General features: G+C 38.9%; 1 protein-coding gene across 1 annotated transcript in view; it reads right to left on the minus strand.

Annotated features, from left to right (window-relative positions):
• The window catches only part of LOC107675168 (IQ motif and SEC7 domain-containing protein 1-like), an 83,716-nt gene extending 71,036 nt beyond the window's left edge, over positions 1-12,680 (minus strand). Inside the window, exons 1-3 of the mRNA XM_016469416.1 lie at positions 12,280-12,680; positions 8,052-8,081; positions 7,684-7,791 (exon numbers count right to left, since the gene is read on the minus strand). Coding sequence (XP_016324902.1) covers positions 7,684-7,791; positions 8,052-8,081; positions 12,280-12,509 — 368 coding nt within the window. The 5' untranslated portion in view covers positions 12,510-12,680. The remainder of the gene's footprint in view (positions 1-7,683; positions 7,792-8,051; positions 8,082-12,279) is intronic.
• Between the last annotated feature and the right edge of the window lie 4,438 nt (positions 12,681-17,118).

Genomic DNA, 17,118 nt, shown 5'->3' on the forward strand with positions numbered 1-17,118 from the left:
ACGGTAGCTGCACGGATCTCAGGCTGCCTGGCGGACATCTCGGCATGGATGAAAGAATATCACCTACAGCTCAACCTGGCAAAGACTGAGCTTCTTGTCTTCCCTGCCACTCCAACTCTACCGCATGATTTCACCATCCAGCTAGGTTCTTCTACAGTTACCCCATCAACTTCGGTCAGATATCTTGGTGTATTCTTTGATGACCATCTGACCTTCAAAGACCACATTGCAAAGACTGCTCGATCTGGCAGGTTTGCATTGCAAAACTTCAGAAAGATCAGGCCCTTTCTAACGGAGCATGCTGCACAATTTCTTGTCCAGGCCCTTGTCATTTCTAGGCTGGACTACTGCAATGCTCTTCTGGCTGGACTTTCATCACAGCATTTCTCTCCCTCCAAACACGGCAAGTCGAGTTAATGCCAAAGAGTTAAATTTTGGTCTCATCTGACCACAGCACTTTCTCCCAAGGCTTCTCTGAATCATTTAGATGTTCTTTGGCAAACTTTAAATGGGCCTGTACATGTGCCTCCTTGAGCAGGGGGACCTTGTGGGCACTGCAGGATGCCTTTCGCACCTCAGGAACCTTTTCATAGTACCAGAACTAATTGTGGAACTACCCACTTTTTGGCGTTTTCGCACCGCCGGAACTGGGACTGTGGTCCCAACTGCCTTAAGATCATTAACAAGTTCCTCCCGTGTAGTTCGGAGCTGATCCCGCACCTTTCTCATGATCATCCTTACCCCATGAGGCAAGATCTTGCACGGAGTTCCAGACCAAGGCCGATTGATGGTTGTTTTGTATTTCTTCCAGTTCCAAATAATCGCACCAACAGTTGTCTCCTTCTCACCAAGCCTTCTTGCAACCACCTTCTTGCTGATGGTCTTGTAGCCCATTCAAGCCTTGTGCAGATCTACAATCTTGTCTCTGATATCCATTGACAGCTCTTTGGTCATGCCCATGGTGGTGGGACAGGTTGGAATGGAAGATACAGATTGTGTGGACAGATGTCTTATACACCTAAGGGGCTGACATTAGGAGTAACTTCTTAAACCCACAGTAAGATAGAGTATTAGTAAGATAGATTCCAACAGAAAACAAACAAAGCTACACTGAGCTACAAACACAGATCACACAGCAGCATGGCAGACAGGAACAGGAAGTCGGGAACAGAAAACATTAGATGGTTCTGAACAAGTGCCAGTCTTGGCCGAGCACCAATTCCAGCTCTGGCTCCAGCCAGTGGAAAAGTAAAAAAGTAAATGTAAGACCTTGATCAGTCTACCAGAACCAACTGTGGAATTTGACCTTAAGGAGCCCAGCTGGAAAGAGGTGCAGGAGGTGTTCAAAAAAGCAAGAATAATCTCAGCCCCAGGACTGAGTGGGGTACCTTACAGGGTCTGTAGGAATTGCCCAAGGCTACTCCACAGGCTATGGAGGATCCTGAAGGTGATCTGGAGGAGGGGCAAGGTAGCCCGCCAGTGGAGGTATACAGACGGAGTGTGGATTCCGAAGGAGGAAGAATCAAAGAACAGTTGAAGGAAAGATATTCTTCAGCATTGTTGCAAGGCACCTTACAGACTACCTCCTGAGGAACTCATACGTTGATACTTCTGTCCAGAAAGGAGGAATCCCGAAGGTGCCAGGGTGTGCAGAGCACACAGGTGTGGTCACCCAGCTGATCAGGGAGGCCTGGGAGAACAAGGGGGACTTGGGGGTACTGTGGCTTGACTTTACAAACACTTATGGATCCAAACCCCACAAGCTGGTAGAGGTGGCTCTGGCTTGGTACCATATACCAGCCAAGTTCACAGATCTCATCTTGGACTATTACAGTGGTTTCAGCCTAAGATTCTCTTCCGGGGTCCATTACTGCTGAGTGCCTTGAGCTCAGAAAAAGGATCATCACCATTTCAGTGATCCTTTTCTCACTTGCCATGAACATGCTGGTGAAGTGGTAAAGCTCAGTTGAGGTGCAGTGTAGAGGACCCCCTCAAAGACTGGCATCCGACAACCACCAATTAAAGATTTTATGGATGACCTGACTGTGACACCTGCATCTGTCCCTGGGAACGAGTGAATCCTGAAGGGCCTGGGAGAGCTGATGACCTGGGCTCGCATGAGATTTAAGCCAGCAAAGTCCGGATCCCTGGTGTTGAAGAAAGGAACTTATACTTGGTAATACCCAGATACCATCTATCACGGAAAGAAACTGTTAAGAGCCTGGGGAAAATGTTTGACTGCTGTCTGAGAGATACAGCATCCATCTGAACCACCAACCAAGAGCTAGAAGTCTGGCTAGAAGCGGTAGACAAGTCATGTCTACCTGGCAAGTTTAAGGCCTGGATTTACCAACATGGGATCCTGCCGAGGATTCTTTGGCCCCTTTTAGTCTACGAGGTTCCAATTTCCACAGTGGAGGGCTTTGAGAAGAGGATCAGTAGGTTTTTATGGAAGCAGCTTGGATTACCCCGAAGCATAAGCAGCATCGCCTTATATGGGCAAAACAACAAGCTGAAACTCCCCATCAGCAGTGTGAATGAAGAATTCATTGTGACCTGTCCTAGGGAGGTGTTGCAATATAGGGAGTCCTATAACCCGAAAGTCTCTCAGGCGGAGCAGGGAGCCTGGACAAGGTAGTAGTAGAATGCAGAGTTACTTGGGCCGAGCTCTGGAAATCTGGAAATCACCAAATAAAATTATTATTCCAGGCTGTCTATGACATACTACCAAGCCCATCCAATTTGTTCTGTTGAGGAAAGGCAGAGTCACCAACTTGCCCTCTGTGTCTGAAGAGAGGGACCTTGGATCACATCCTCAGCAGCTGTTCAAGAGCCATGAATGAGGGGTGCTATAGTTGGCGTCATGACAAAGTTCTGAAGACCTTCTCCAGTGGGAGATGAAACAAAAACTCCCTGAAACTGGGAGTTCCCTGAAACTGTTGCTATAACATCGCTGAGGCCAGACATGATGCTGATCTCAGAAGCCTCCAACCAGATTATTCTCTTAGAACTCACAGTCCCCTGGGAAGATTGTATTGAGGAGGCCAATGAGAGGAAGATATCCAAGTACACAGAGCTGGTGAAAAAGTGCCAAAGAAAAGGTGTGAGCCCACTGAGGTGGGATGTATGAATGAGGCATTTGAATGAATGAATGAGGCATCTATATAGCTCTTTATTGTGTATTGCTGTACACCCAAAGCGCTTTACAATCATATGGGGGGGTCTGTTCTCAACCACCACCAGTGTGCAGCATCTACCTGGATGATGCGATGTCAGCCACAGTACATTGGCGCCAGTGTGCTCACCACACACCAGGTGGAGAGGAGACAGAGTGATAGAGCCAATCAAGTGAATGGGGATTATTATTAGAAGGCCATGATTGACAAGGGCCAGTGGAGGGAATTTGGCCAGGACACACCCCTTGGTTACACCCCTACTCTTTACGAGAAGTGCCATGGGATTTTTTTAGTGACCACAGAGAGTCAGGACCTCGCTTTAATGTCTCATTCAAAAGACGGTGCTTGTTGACAGTATAGTGTCCATATCACTATACTAGGGCATTAGGACCCACACAGGCCACAGGGTGAGCACCCCCTGCTGGCCTCACTAACACCTCTTCCAGCAGCAACCTAGTTTTCCCAGGAGGTCTCTCATCCAGGTACTAACCAGGCTCAGTCCTGCTTAGTTTCAGTGGGCAACCAGTCTTATGCTGCAGGGTGATATGTCTGTAGAGGGTTTGCAGGGTCTGCAGGGTCTACAACATGCTGGGCATCAGAGGGGCCAGTAGACGAAGAGACATTAAGTCAGTCACAGAGGCAGTGGAGGTTGCTTCAAGGTGGCTCAGATCAGGAGAGGAGAGATATGGGTGGGGTATTGCTACCTAGACACAAGTCCCCGGGACTTGATCAACCCCGGTTGGGTCGCCAGGGCAAGGGTGTCATTGTTAAAAGACCCGAAACACCCGATGACCCCAGGAAACTTCACCGATGATGTGTCCAGAAGCATCACATGGTGACGTATGTTAAAATAAATAAAATAATAATAATAATAATGTAACTTATTAAATCATAATTTTAAGGAATATAACAATTTTCATCCATGTTTTAATTTAAACAGTAACCCTCTGTTATGCAGAACCAAACATTTAAATTAATTCTTAATTTTAAATTGATTGCATTTGAAAATATTTATTAAAGGGGTCATATGATGCGATTTCAAGTTTTCCTTTCTCTTTGGAGTGTTACAAGCTGATTGTGCATAGATAAGATCCCTATAATGATCTTTAAAAAAGCATCATATGACCCCTTTAAAGTTTTAAAGTTTTATGCATTCATTTAATTACCATCATGTTAATTGATAATAAAATGTGTATTAAATCATAAAATACAGCATCCAGACACAAAGCATGCATTATTGTTGTTTAATTTTAATCAATTATTGTGGATATAGGTGATTATATTAGACATGAATATTAGGCATGCTTTTTGAATATTAAAATGTAATTATTTTTACGAAAATGGAATCCAGAAAAATAGAATTTGGGAAAAATAAAATGAATTTCATAGGGCCCTCACTACACACTATAGCATTTCTGGTTTGGTGGCCTCTCTCTCTCTCTCTCTCTCTCTCTCTCTCTCTCTGTTTCTCTGGTCACCGGCAGCTAACACACACTGACAGCTCGTCCATGAGCATGAAGGACACAGCTCTGCCCTGGATGAGGCTTTGTTTCAGACGGGTTTATTCCTGTGAGGATACTCCAGCCCACTCAGTGCAGTAAGAGCTGAGCTCTGCCTCACATCACGTCAACACATGTGTCCTCTATTAACAAGCTGGACTATATTCTCATCGCATTCACTGCATCGTATATGTGTAAATGCATGTTTATATTCATAATTTCTGCAATTTCATTAACTCATTCATGGAATTAATGCATTTCACAAATTCATGAATTTCTGCAAATTGTGAGGAGTCGCTCACAGTAATAATCACAACATTGACAGGTACAAGGAAAAATACTAACAGTGAAATACTTAATTTTTTCCAACTACTTACCTAATGAATATAAGATATAATACATTATTATGAGTCTGATGCTGTCAGAAATTGTCTGAGAAACAAGTATATAAATTAAATTAATAAAATCGGCTGTAGTTTCTTTTTCAGACCTTATTTTTCTTTTTTCTTTTTTAAAGCAGTCTTGACATGCTTTGTTATTTTAATATTTTCCTTGTGGTTCACTTATAATATTAATAGAGTTTTGTGCATAAAAAACAAACAGTGTTTGCAAAACACATCTCAACCCTCATTCTCACTCTCTGCTGATTATGCTACAAATGCTTCTGATGGTGCTTCAACTTTTTATTGAACCTGAAACCTTCCTTTCAGAAATGAATGGCTGTTGTAGCTCTAGCTGTGTTAATTAGCAATCTGGTGTGATCTCACTAGACACAAGATGGCTGAAATCATACTAGAATTCAAACTACAGATACAGAGTTTGTTTCTTTCCAACAAACAAAAATCAGTGAAAACTGCTGAAGCACAGAGTGAAATACGGTGAAAAAAAAATCCATGAAAAATTCATGAGCTTCAGGTCACCTTCAAGTCTCACATCTGGAAGTATAAAAGGGCTGCACATAACACATCTCAACACATTCGAACAGAACATTTCAACCGCTGTTAAAATGCTTGGTACTGTAAATGCATATCAATATAAAGTCACCACTTCAATTTCTGCACTAAAAGGCAATAGAGTTTTGCCAACATACAGATATTGGAACAAATAAACTTGTCTCAGCTTCAGGCAGCACACACACAGACCACTATAACCTGTTCACTCACTGTATGATACAATACACTTGCCAAAATCACTAGCTCCAATCATATACCAAAAATTGGGTGGACATGTATATATCGGTTCCCAGATTCATTTAATGGGCATTTATGAAGAAGAATTAATGTATGGATTTGACAGACAAATCTTTGAATAAGGTAAATGTCCTTAAATTCTGTATTGTTATTTCAACTATATATAGTACATCGTTTTTTTAAATGCATTAATTTATTCAGTGTGATATTACAACTGTACTGCATGTCAGCAAACCCAAATGCACACAAGCAAAAAGCGGGAAAGTTTAAGAAAAATCAAAGGTTTGACCCCCAGAGCTGATGTGATTTCTCACAACAGCAGTGATATCTGTCAAGTACACTGTAAAAAATTACCGTGAATTTAACGGTAAAAGACTGTAAAAATGCTACAGTAAAAACATGTTAAATGGTTAACGGTAAATTCCCCTACTATATACGGTGAAAAACGGTATTGGACATTACATGTATTGGACATTAATTTTACAGTAGTATACCGTTTTTGGAAGTGAAAAAGACCGTAACATTTACAGTGAATAACCGTAAATTGACATTCCCAGAATTCCCTGCGTTAGATTTCAAATTTGATGTTTTATATTAGGGTTGTGTGTTACACCTAATGTTGTTAAATGAATGTTTATTGCATTATTTCAGTTTCATGTGTGTCACCATGATGGTGTTTAGTGTTTGTGTAAATGAAACTGTGCACCTTCTTATACATGTTATTATTTAAAACCTGCTTGTGATAGGCTTTGGTTCATCATGTGACTTTCTCATCACCACCTGCATTTGGTGGTTATCAGTGTATTACAAAGGTACAAAACAGATTTCAGTACTTCAATAGGTTGGTATATTAACATTATATCAGTTAATGAAATTACAGTATTTAACTGTAAATTTAAGTTAAAACCGTGAAACCTAAAACGTTGCTACCATATTTTTTACGGTAATATTCCGGCAACCACAGCTGCCGGTTTTTTACCGGAAATTTTTTTACAGTGTAGTAGCAACATTATATGTGTGCTATTTCAAATAAATAAATAAAAGTTTACAGCACCTTCAATTATCAGCCCAGTCTGTCTTTGTCAACTGTTTTTTATATGCATACACATATAAGTCTCATTCACACAGACTGCAAAACTCAATAAATACAAACTGTATTTTGTTTTCTTGCCTTAAATGTCCCGTGAAATCTACAGTACACTACAGTCTCCCCATTGGTTTATTTCACAGAAACAAATTCACACAGTCAAAGCCAAATGAAGAACTTGAAATGTGACATTTCAAGCTGACCATTAAACCACTGACACATTCCTCACATCACAAGCATCCTCACTGAGCTCATTTCTCATCACATATCCTGGTGTTTGGTGTTCTTCACCAGAGTGACTGTGATTTTTACACATACTGCATGAAATGAATCTAGCTGATCACTAGTTTAACATCACTCATTCAAACTTTAAATGTGTTCCGTTCATTAATACTGTATGCCTGCTATTATTAATATAAATATAATTCTTTGGGTGTGTTTCATTTAGTAATGTGCCTTATGACCTGAAGATGTCAGTTCTGTATGTTGTACGACCTACAATATACTATCAGGTGTAAAAATAAATTATTGTAAATATTGTCATTTACTGTCATTGACAAGTGACTAATGAGGAGTCAAATTCATCAAATTGAACAAGAAATAATTACGAAGTAGCCAAACAGTCCATTCCACTTGCTATGACTTACTGTCATTGAAAAAATAATACAATTCTAGTATAGTATACAAACACCCTACAATATGATCTAAACAAAGACGAGAGTTTACTGTACCCGAAGGATGCCGACTTCCTCTGTCGGCACGGCACAGTTCTCCTGCACATGGCTGATCTGAGGCTGCTGGGACTGTCTGTCGTTTCCACAGGAAGAGAGGCATGTCTTCTGCAAACAGAAACACAACACAGACTCCAGACACTTCACAAGAGTCTGCAGCAGAACGTCCGAGCTGATGCTGCTCCAGTTACACACGAGTGGATGCGGAGCGGGACAGCTGCTGTCACCGAATGTGATGCACCCAAATGAACAGGGGTTAGCAACCACTCAGAGCACCCAAGACTCAGAGTAATGTGGTTTATAATCGACACGTTTAAAATCTTTTACAATTCAGACAATATTCACCAGTACAACAGAAGTCAACATACCTGACGATTCTTGTACTGCCATATTCTGACCTGAAACACACAAAAATAATTTTTTAGGAAAACATATCTAAACAGAGTAGAACAAATCAAAATCACATTTAGAGTTACACTGGAATGGAAAGCATTCAGTAAACCTTGCCTATTGTAATGTATAATGACAAATTTCAGCATATATTTCAGGAATTACCGTTTTTTTCAACTGCTTACATTTTCAAAACTTTGCCTCTTTTTTTCAAAACTCCAAGAATTGCACACACAATATGCAAAATGCCTCACATATCTTGCAAAACGAAGCACAGCATTCAAAATGTCACAAACACATCTCAAAAGCAAACATTTGCAAACACCTTTGCCATAATATTAATTCCTGTCAGATTTTTGTGTGTTACATAGAGAATTGTGTGTTGTGTTTTGCAACGAGTGTTTTATGGAATTGAAAACTGAGTCAAAGGCCGAGAATTAGTGTATGGTTTTGCAGATTTGGTGTGTGCTTCTGCTGTTTGAGTGTCAGGTTTCAGAAATTGTGTGACAAGTAAAGATGTTGCGTGTAAGCAGTTGAAAAAACTGTAATAAAGTGCTTTCCTGCTGCAACCGTGACGTCAAAACCCAGAAGACTAATGTGCTGCTGATTCCCTTTGAGTTTTTATAGTGTTTTTTTTTTTTTAATTCATGAGTAAAATAAGATCTGCAGTAAACATAACTTGACGATACTTGGACATTATGCTCTACAACATAATTCAAAAACACAAATTTTAAGGTAGTTATTTTTTTTTTTAAATAATGTTTTTAATGAATGTAAGTAACTAAGGTTTGTGTTGTGTGCGCAGTTTACGTTGTACAACAGTACAGCATATCGTCAACACTTTTGTCAAGTTATGTTTACCAGAGAGCTTATTTTTTGCTCATGACTTACAAAACCCCCTGGTTAAAAAACCCACAGGAGAATCTCATGGGAAACCAGTGATGAATTAGTCTTCCGGGTTTTGACGTCACGGCTGCAGCACTCTGTACTGTCAGCATCTGTGGCCATGACCCAGCTCATATATTAGTATATTATATATATATATATATATATATATTAGTGTTCTAATAATAAATATCAGCTCCAGTGAGGGTAAAACTATGAATTGTATAGATATATTGGCTTTAATCTCTTTAAGGTCTGACTGAATGCAAACGTCATGCTGGAGCTGGATGATAAATGCCTGCGGATCTAACGGATCTCAGGACTGTAACATTAGAACAGAAGCCATTAGTCGTGAGTCTCCTCTCAGCTGCCCACTGCACTGTTTGAATAAATGTCAGGCCACTCCATAAGAAAAGAAGCAATAAACACATTGACTACTGCTCTGACTTACTGCTGGCTTCCTGTGTTATACATAACCCCCTAAATGTCTGTTTGTTCCTCACATAAAACCATGACTTCAGAAGAGTGCATAGTGTATTGGTCATATACTTTTGTGAAAAAGAAGTGCATTCAACTGTACTGAATGTGCACTTGTAATGTGCTTCAAATCGTATCTTCTTAAAGTATATTTTTAAGGGAAGCCCATTTGTGAAAATGTCTCAGAAGAATTACTGCCACAGCTTCTTGATGGAAAACACTGATGGACTTTCTACATATTTCACCTGCTGTAAATAGGGTGCTTATTGATTTCCATATGCTGTTCTAATGGTGGAGTGTGTGAGGTCACAAAATGGCTAAGCATTAGTTCATGAATATCAGTTAGGTATGCACAAATAATTAAGCTTGATCTTTTATCATTTTGATGAATAATTTGTCTGATTTATTATGTTACCTAAATATCTAATGTACTTAACAAAAATAAATTATGATTGTAACTGGACTTATGTTTCATTCAGTACTAAAAATTATCAATTAAAAATCAAATTACAAAATGATTATTTCAACCACCTTTTTGTGTGATATGTATTATATATTTTAAGAATTGCATTAGCTAAGCAACATGACATGTCAGCATTTCCCATACATTGATTTACTTGTGGCGGCCCACCACAATATTAGAACTAACCGTCACAAATAGATTTGGGTGAAGTCGGGTGTTTTTTATATGAATGTATCTCTAACCAGCTGTCTTCAGAAAATTTCAATAGCATTTTCATTTAATCTTATATGTATAAAGCCTCATAAAGTAGCGTTAAATTAGCACAAAATGTGCATATGCACACATAGGCACATATTGCTGTTTTCTATTAAGGATTTACACACTCTCAGAAATAAAGGTACAAAAGCTGTCACTGGGGTGGTACCTTTTCAAAAGGTACACTTTTGTACCTTTTAGGTACTAATATGTACACTTTAGGTACTAATATGTACTTTTAAGGTACCAATATGGACTCTTTAGGTACAAAGGTGTGCCTTTTGAAAAGGTACCGCCCCAGTGAAAACTTTTGTACCTTTTTTTCCTGAGAGTGCAGTATGTTAAGGTTTTATTATTAAGGGTGACTACTGTAATTTCATGTCAGTACTAAAATACATTTACATCACTAGGTTGAAAAGTTTTTGCAAAATTATATTACTAAAACTAACTCTCTTCTATGTGTGTTGGTAAGTCATAAACATATTCCCAGTATGTTTTATTTTTTAACATCCTTGCTAACATCACTTATTAAAGATATTTTTTCCAACCCAGCAGTCAGGTCCTCTGTACACTTCAAATCCTCTTATTATCAGCTCAACCATGGGTTCTTGGTTAATTAGCCTACAAACTTTACATTTGCAAAAATGATGGTTTTCAGTTTAATGATTCAGTGAGTGTTTTGACTCATGAACTGTCTGGGCCAGAATAGTTGTGTGAACTGGTTTAACTGATTTATTAAAAAGATTTGACCGAAAAGAATGACACAATTTTTTCAACTGAGTTATGCTCGACGATACATCAATACAGTATGTAAACGAGGAGAACAGTACAGGTCCGATTACAGAGCCTTGTGGGACACCAGTGCTCAGACTCATGGTAGAGTCAACAGACTCATATGCTGGTGTCTATTCTGAAGATATTCTCAGAAAATCAAAGATCCAGTTACAGAGAGAAATGTCCTTTGAGGGCACTATGTTACTGAATCCCATACTGTGATGAATCCTCTCTTATTCAAGGAGTCATGAAGCAATGAGAAGATGCCACATACTTTGCCCAACTCAACTAGACAGCAGTCATTCAGCTAAGTGATTCTGCCTTTTCTGTTGACATCAAAATAGTAGTTTTATTAATGTATGAAATAACTACAGACCAGGCAAGATAAAGAAAATCAACCAGAAAAACCGGTAGACTAATGTGTGATGTTGTGATTTGGAGTATGAAAATCTACGTACACTCTAAAAAAGAATCTGTAAAAATAGGGCACAATATACTGTATAATTTCAAGGAATTTCTCGGTATTTATTTTTTACAGGTGTTTTACCAGCATTTTGAATGTTCCACTTCATTGCATTGTGTTTTAGAGTTAACAGAAATGTCTGTAAAATTAATGGATATGTCATGTGTAATGAGCTGCCAGTACATTTTCTGTTATTTTACGGATTTATTTTTTAGTGAATCTCACCTGACATGTTTTCGAAGTTGCAGCAGAGGTGTGAAATACAGGGGTAGCAGAGGGTTTCCTAGACCTCATGAACATCTAAACCGTGGGAGTCCCTCATAACAAACTTTAGAAATTTTATCACTTGGAGCTTATTTTTTCTCGAACTTGATAGGTGATTTCAGCAGATTTAACCAACATCTGCAACACTGCTGCCTTGGAGCCTGCTTATGGGACCTCTTTAGTCAGAGATTCATCACACACACCAATTCAGAATGCCAGTTTCAAGACAGAAAATAGTTTGGTTAGTTTAGCTTGACAGTATCGAAATCTTAAACCAGCCTATGCTGGTTGGTCAGATCTGTAGGTCTTTTTATATGGGCACATTATGGTCAGGCTGGGAGACTACAGCTGAAAGCATTAACTGTCGCAGCTGTTAGAAAAAAAGCACAATCTACTTTAATAGTATTCTGGACGTACCAGACACTGCAATTATGTATTTTCAAAATCAAACTAACCAAACACGCTCCAAAATGAGACAAACTATATATATATATAATACAATATATAGACTATATTTAAAAAAATGTTGTTTAAATAAGCGTCCTGTCACTGTGTATTCGCGTTCACCTTCTAATATCTGATTAAGAGGCAGGTTTTTGAAGGAAGTGCATAAGAGGAGTCTTACTGCTGTAGCGGGCTGTTCTCCTGGATGGAGCGCAGTCTGCAGGAGAGCAGGTGCCGCTGGTACTCGTGTCTCAGGCGGCTGTTCTCTGCGCACAGGTCGGACACATGCTGCTCCAGCTCAAAGATGCGCCTCTTCTGCCGCTCCAGCAGCGTCTGCTGGGTCTCTATGATCTTATTCAGCTCCTTCAGATAGCCCGCTGCCTTTGTCGGATTCTCGGTCCGGCTGTCCATCGTCTTCTCATTCAGCTTTACTAACCGGAGTCAAATATTGCCTCTTTTCTCCAGGTAAAGACGCGCCGTGATATATGAGAGGTGCGCAGGTCCCGCGCTCAGCCATGCTTATGTCAAACACTGACTCTGCGTCTCCTGCGGTGGCTTTGTGCCACTGAAGCTTAAATGTGGCTATAGACGTTTTCATCGAACGCACGCGCGTTACCATGGTCACGCGTCTGGCCTTAAGTTAACTTCCGGTCTGTGTTTGTTTATCGGTCAGACTCACTGTATATAATTATAATTATATTATAATATATTATTATAGTTATATAATATTATATAGTCATTATATATGGATCAGTGGTCTCTCCAGTAATATGGCGCCGACTACAAACGCAGTTAAAGTTAAGGTGATGAGTAGACCGAAGTTGGGCTCAGTTTGTTGTGCTGTGAGATGCAACCCGACCTCTGGAACAAACGCCTTGTCAAAAATACAAATGTTTCGGTTTCCTAAAGACCAGACGAGACGGCGAGCATGGATAACCGCTGTGCGAAGAGAGGCTTGGCTGCCAGGCAAGAATTCAAGGATCTGTAACACTCACTTCGTTACAGGTAACAAACTCATGATAAACGACAGATATTAGCTGGCTGACCAGTAACAAGCCTGCAATAGTTATGAATTAGCTACATTTATTGGTACACACGTAGATAACATTGTATACATTAATTTTACACATTAACGTTACCTCAATGTAGTAGTTGATTCGCTTTAGCTACGATTTGAACTATAACACAGTATTTAACAGTCGCCTTTGGCTTGCTCCCTGGGGACAACAAATACAATAACGCATAGCTTTTCTAATGAAGCTTTAAATGAATGACTAAATAAGTACTTTCACTACATTTTCACTGACGAATTTACTACATTATCACTGATACATTTTATCTGTAAAGCTTCTTTGTAACAATGCATTGTGAAAAGTGCTACAAATAAATTTGACTTTGATCTAATTTCATTGTAATAGTAGGCTACTAATGTTTTAATCATTTTTAAGCAATATCATAGAATGAATTTTTTACACAAAAATGTGCATGTAACCAGAACATTTATGGATTATGCAAAGGATGTATGATGCTCAGCAAGGTGTCACTTGTTTTATTTTAGGTGCACCATCAGTGGACCCATGCCATCCTGATTACGTTCCATCAATATTCGCACACAAAAACACCACTGATGGTTCACAGAAGTTGGAGCGATACCAGAGGAGTCAGAGGAGATCATCTGTGGTTGAGCCCATGGATTCACCTTCCTTAGAGGTCACACAGGCTGACCCTGAAGAAGGATGCACTGCTGTGGGTACAGATCTGTCAATGGCAGACATTGACCAGCTACAGAATGAAAACATTGAATTAAAAAGAAAAATGGCTTCACTGGAGAAGAAACTGGAATCTCAAGAAAAACAACTACAAGATCATATGTTTGTCAGTCTGTCCGATTTTATTTTAAATGATGACAAGCACACTCATTTTTACACTGGTCTACCATCTATTTCTGTGTTTTTCACCCTCCTCACTTACCTGACATCAATATGGAATGCATCATCAACCATACTGCAATAACGCATAGCTTTTCTAATGAAGCTTTAAATGAATGACTAAATAAGTACTTTCACTACATTTTCACTGACGAATTTACTACATTATCAATGATACATTTTATCTGTAAAGCTTCTTTGTAACAATGCATTGTGAAAAGTACTACAAATAAATTTGTCTTTGATCTAATTTCATTGTAATAGTAGGCTACTAATGTTTTAATCATTTTTAAGCAATATCATAGAATGAATTTTTATACATTATAAAAACAATAATTATTAAGGAGAATAGCCATGATATATGTAATGGTGTACAACATACCACAAATTACACACTGAAATGTGAAAAGACCAGGATATAATTATTTAATATAATAATTGCAAAAAAAAGCTCCCCTTCTTAGTCACCCGTGACCAAACACTTGGTTTTGAAGTGACAGATGGGCCACTCTGGAGTCCATCCTGGACACACTGCTCCACAGTAACCAAAATCGTACCCACATGACTACACACCTCTCCATTGCTGCACAGATCCAGATAGACATTTTATTGAAAAAGGTTATCTAAATGCTACTGTAAAATGTAACGTTAGCTGTATTGTATAGTATAGCCAGCCATACTTACCCTGCCATGCAGGTACAATGCCCACTCTGGACTTCGCCGGACTTCCTCGCAACGATCCAGGCGGAGTAGCTCTTTGAAAGCGTCTGACCCGCCTCGATTTCCCCGTAAACAACACAGGTATTTCCATTCGTGTAGGTTAGAATGCGTTTAACTTTTCCGGAATGAAAATAGTTATACGCATCCAAGCTGCGATATGCCTTGAACGCCTCCCTTGTATATACACATTCCTTCTCGACTAGGTATTCAAAGATGTGTACCTGACTGACCTCCGGTAAATCAGACAGGTCTGTAGAAAAACATTCTTGCCTCAACATTTTGTTGAACGGGTCTGGTAGTGTAACTTTGTCGCATTTAAGTTTGGCCAAATAACGGTTCTTTTCTTCTACTGGTAACCCAAAATAATAATGACTAGACATAGTTTTAACTTGCTAGCTAATTTACTTGTTATTTATTTCGCTTATTATTAGAAATAATCTACTCTAGAGGGACTTTGTTGTTGTTGTTGTTGAATGTTTGCGGAAGTGTACCGGAAGTTAAGTTAGGGCCACAAAACCGCGCATGCGCAGTAACGTTTGTTTATGTTGTTGCCGTTGAAACCGTCTATAGGTTAAAAATCTTTCCATCACAGTTCTGGAAGGAGTTCGTGGTGCAGTAGAGAATATGCCATACACTAGAATGCACTTATAAATGGTGGCGCAGTAACACCCTGAATACACCGCATGCGACGCGACGCAACAACGCAGGCGTCTACACTGCTAACGCGCGACGTCAGTCGAATAAACACGCCGCACGCATAAACAAAGGCTTTGATTGGTCGACTGGTTGTCTGCGTCACGATTCCAGCAGTTCTGACGGACGCGTCAAGCTCCGTCTGCAGCGTTCTGTTTCGCGTCGCGTCCAGCAGTGTAGCTGTTTTTGACCTGTATTTAGTCATTGCTTTATAGATACAGTTCAGTGCCTTAACATCCAAATATATGGCAGTTATAGCATTCTTCTTATTTTAAAGACCCCCCTGCCCCCATTTAGTAGACCTACTGTTTATTTTAAATAGGGTGAATTAAGGGTGATTGGGACAGTTTTTGAATTTCAGACATGAGCAAGGTTTCTTGCCATAAATTAAAAACATCAGCCGAACACATGATATATTTCTGTAATACTGAAGATGTTAACTACCCATTTGAGGATCGAGGAAACAATATTATATTATGATGAAAGGATGCGTGACGTACACTTTTCTGTAAACTGAGCCAAAACAGTTTTTAGTAATATTTGGGTGATTGGGACAGCACATTTTTTCATTAATTTAGGGTAGTGTAAGAATATTTACTGTATTGCACAAGTCAGTTCATACTTTAATATAATTTTATATGCAATATTTCATTTTCTGTTCATCATTATTAAGAGCCCATGTTTATTTCTGTTCAACTTTATTTCTCACTTCATAAATCCAACCAAAATTTATACAATACAACTAGGGCTGTGCAAAAAATCGAATGCGATTTTCATGTGCATCTCGTCAGTAAAGCCGCTCCTGTGATTAGAAGTAAATCTCCAGCACGTGCGTTCAGATGGAGCGGCATTTACTACACAGAGCCGTAGTTCACTGACAAGCTGTCTTTTTTCCCCTTTTCCCAAAAAAAGCTTATACTAGGCTACTATTTCAGCTATTAAAATAGTTCAGTTTTGTATGTAATGGAACAGTGATTATATTTCGTTTCGTTTTTGTATAAAGTAAATTTAGAAAAACATTTGGAGTATTTTTTGTTCGTTAAATGTAAGTTATTTTGTTGTTTTAAGCAAGTAAGTTAAGGCCAGCGGCAGACAGTGAGCTGATCATAGCCTATAGCCTATGTTTGATCAATTTAGCCTTCTCAAATCATCAGGACTTGCCTAAAATAAAATGAAAACATTTAAAAATCAAATATTAGACAAGTAAAAAATAAAAATACCTCAGGTCCAAAAAACAGGAAAAAAAACAACAAAAACAAAAATTTTGGTTAAATAACAGGTTAAAAAAATGTAACCTACACAAACCTTTAAACGAAACATGAATATGGTTTATTTCTGCAACAAAAAACATAAAAAAAAGGTTTATCTATAATGCTTCTATTTTCAAAACGCTTCTATTTCAGAATTTTTATTTTAGCAAAAATCTAGCTAGTTCATGACTATTTTTGTGGTTGATTAGGGCTTGCATAAATAAACAGGTTGGAAACCACTGATTTAGGGCATACAGAGCATATACAGTGGTATATGTATCATTTTCTTAATTAGCAAAGCCTTTAAGCACTGTCCCAATCAACCAAAATTATGCTGTGTTTGGGAGGATGGGACAAAATAAAAACAACCTAACTCGGAAAATAGAAACATGATATTAACACTTTTTTTTACTGATTTTGTAGAAGTAG

Source organism: Sinocyclocheilus anshuiensis, unplaced genomic scaffold (assembly GCF_001515605.1).
Source record: "Sinocyclocheilus anshuiensis isolate Anshui unplaced genomic scaffold, SAMN03320099.WGS_v1.1 scaffold1556, whole genome shotgun sequence".
Lineage (NCBI taxonomy): Eukaryota > Metazoa > Chordata > Actinopteri > Cypriniformes > Cyprinidae > Sinocyclocheilus > Sinocyclocheilus anshuiensis.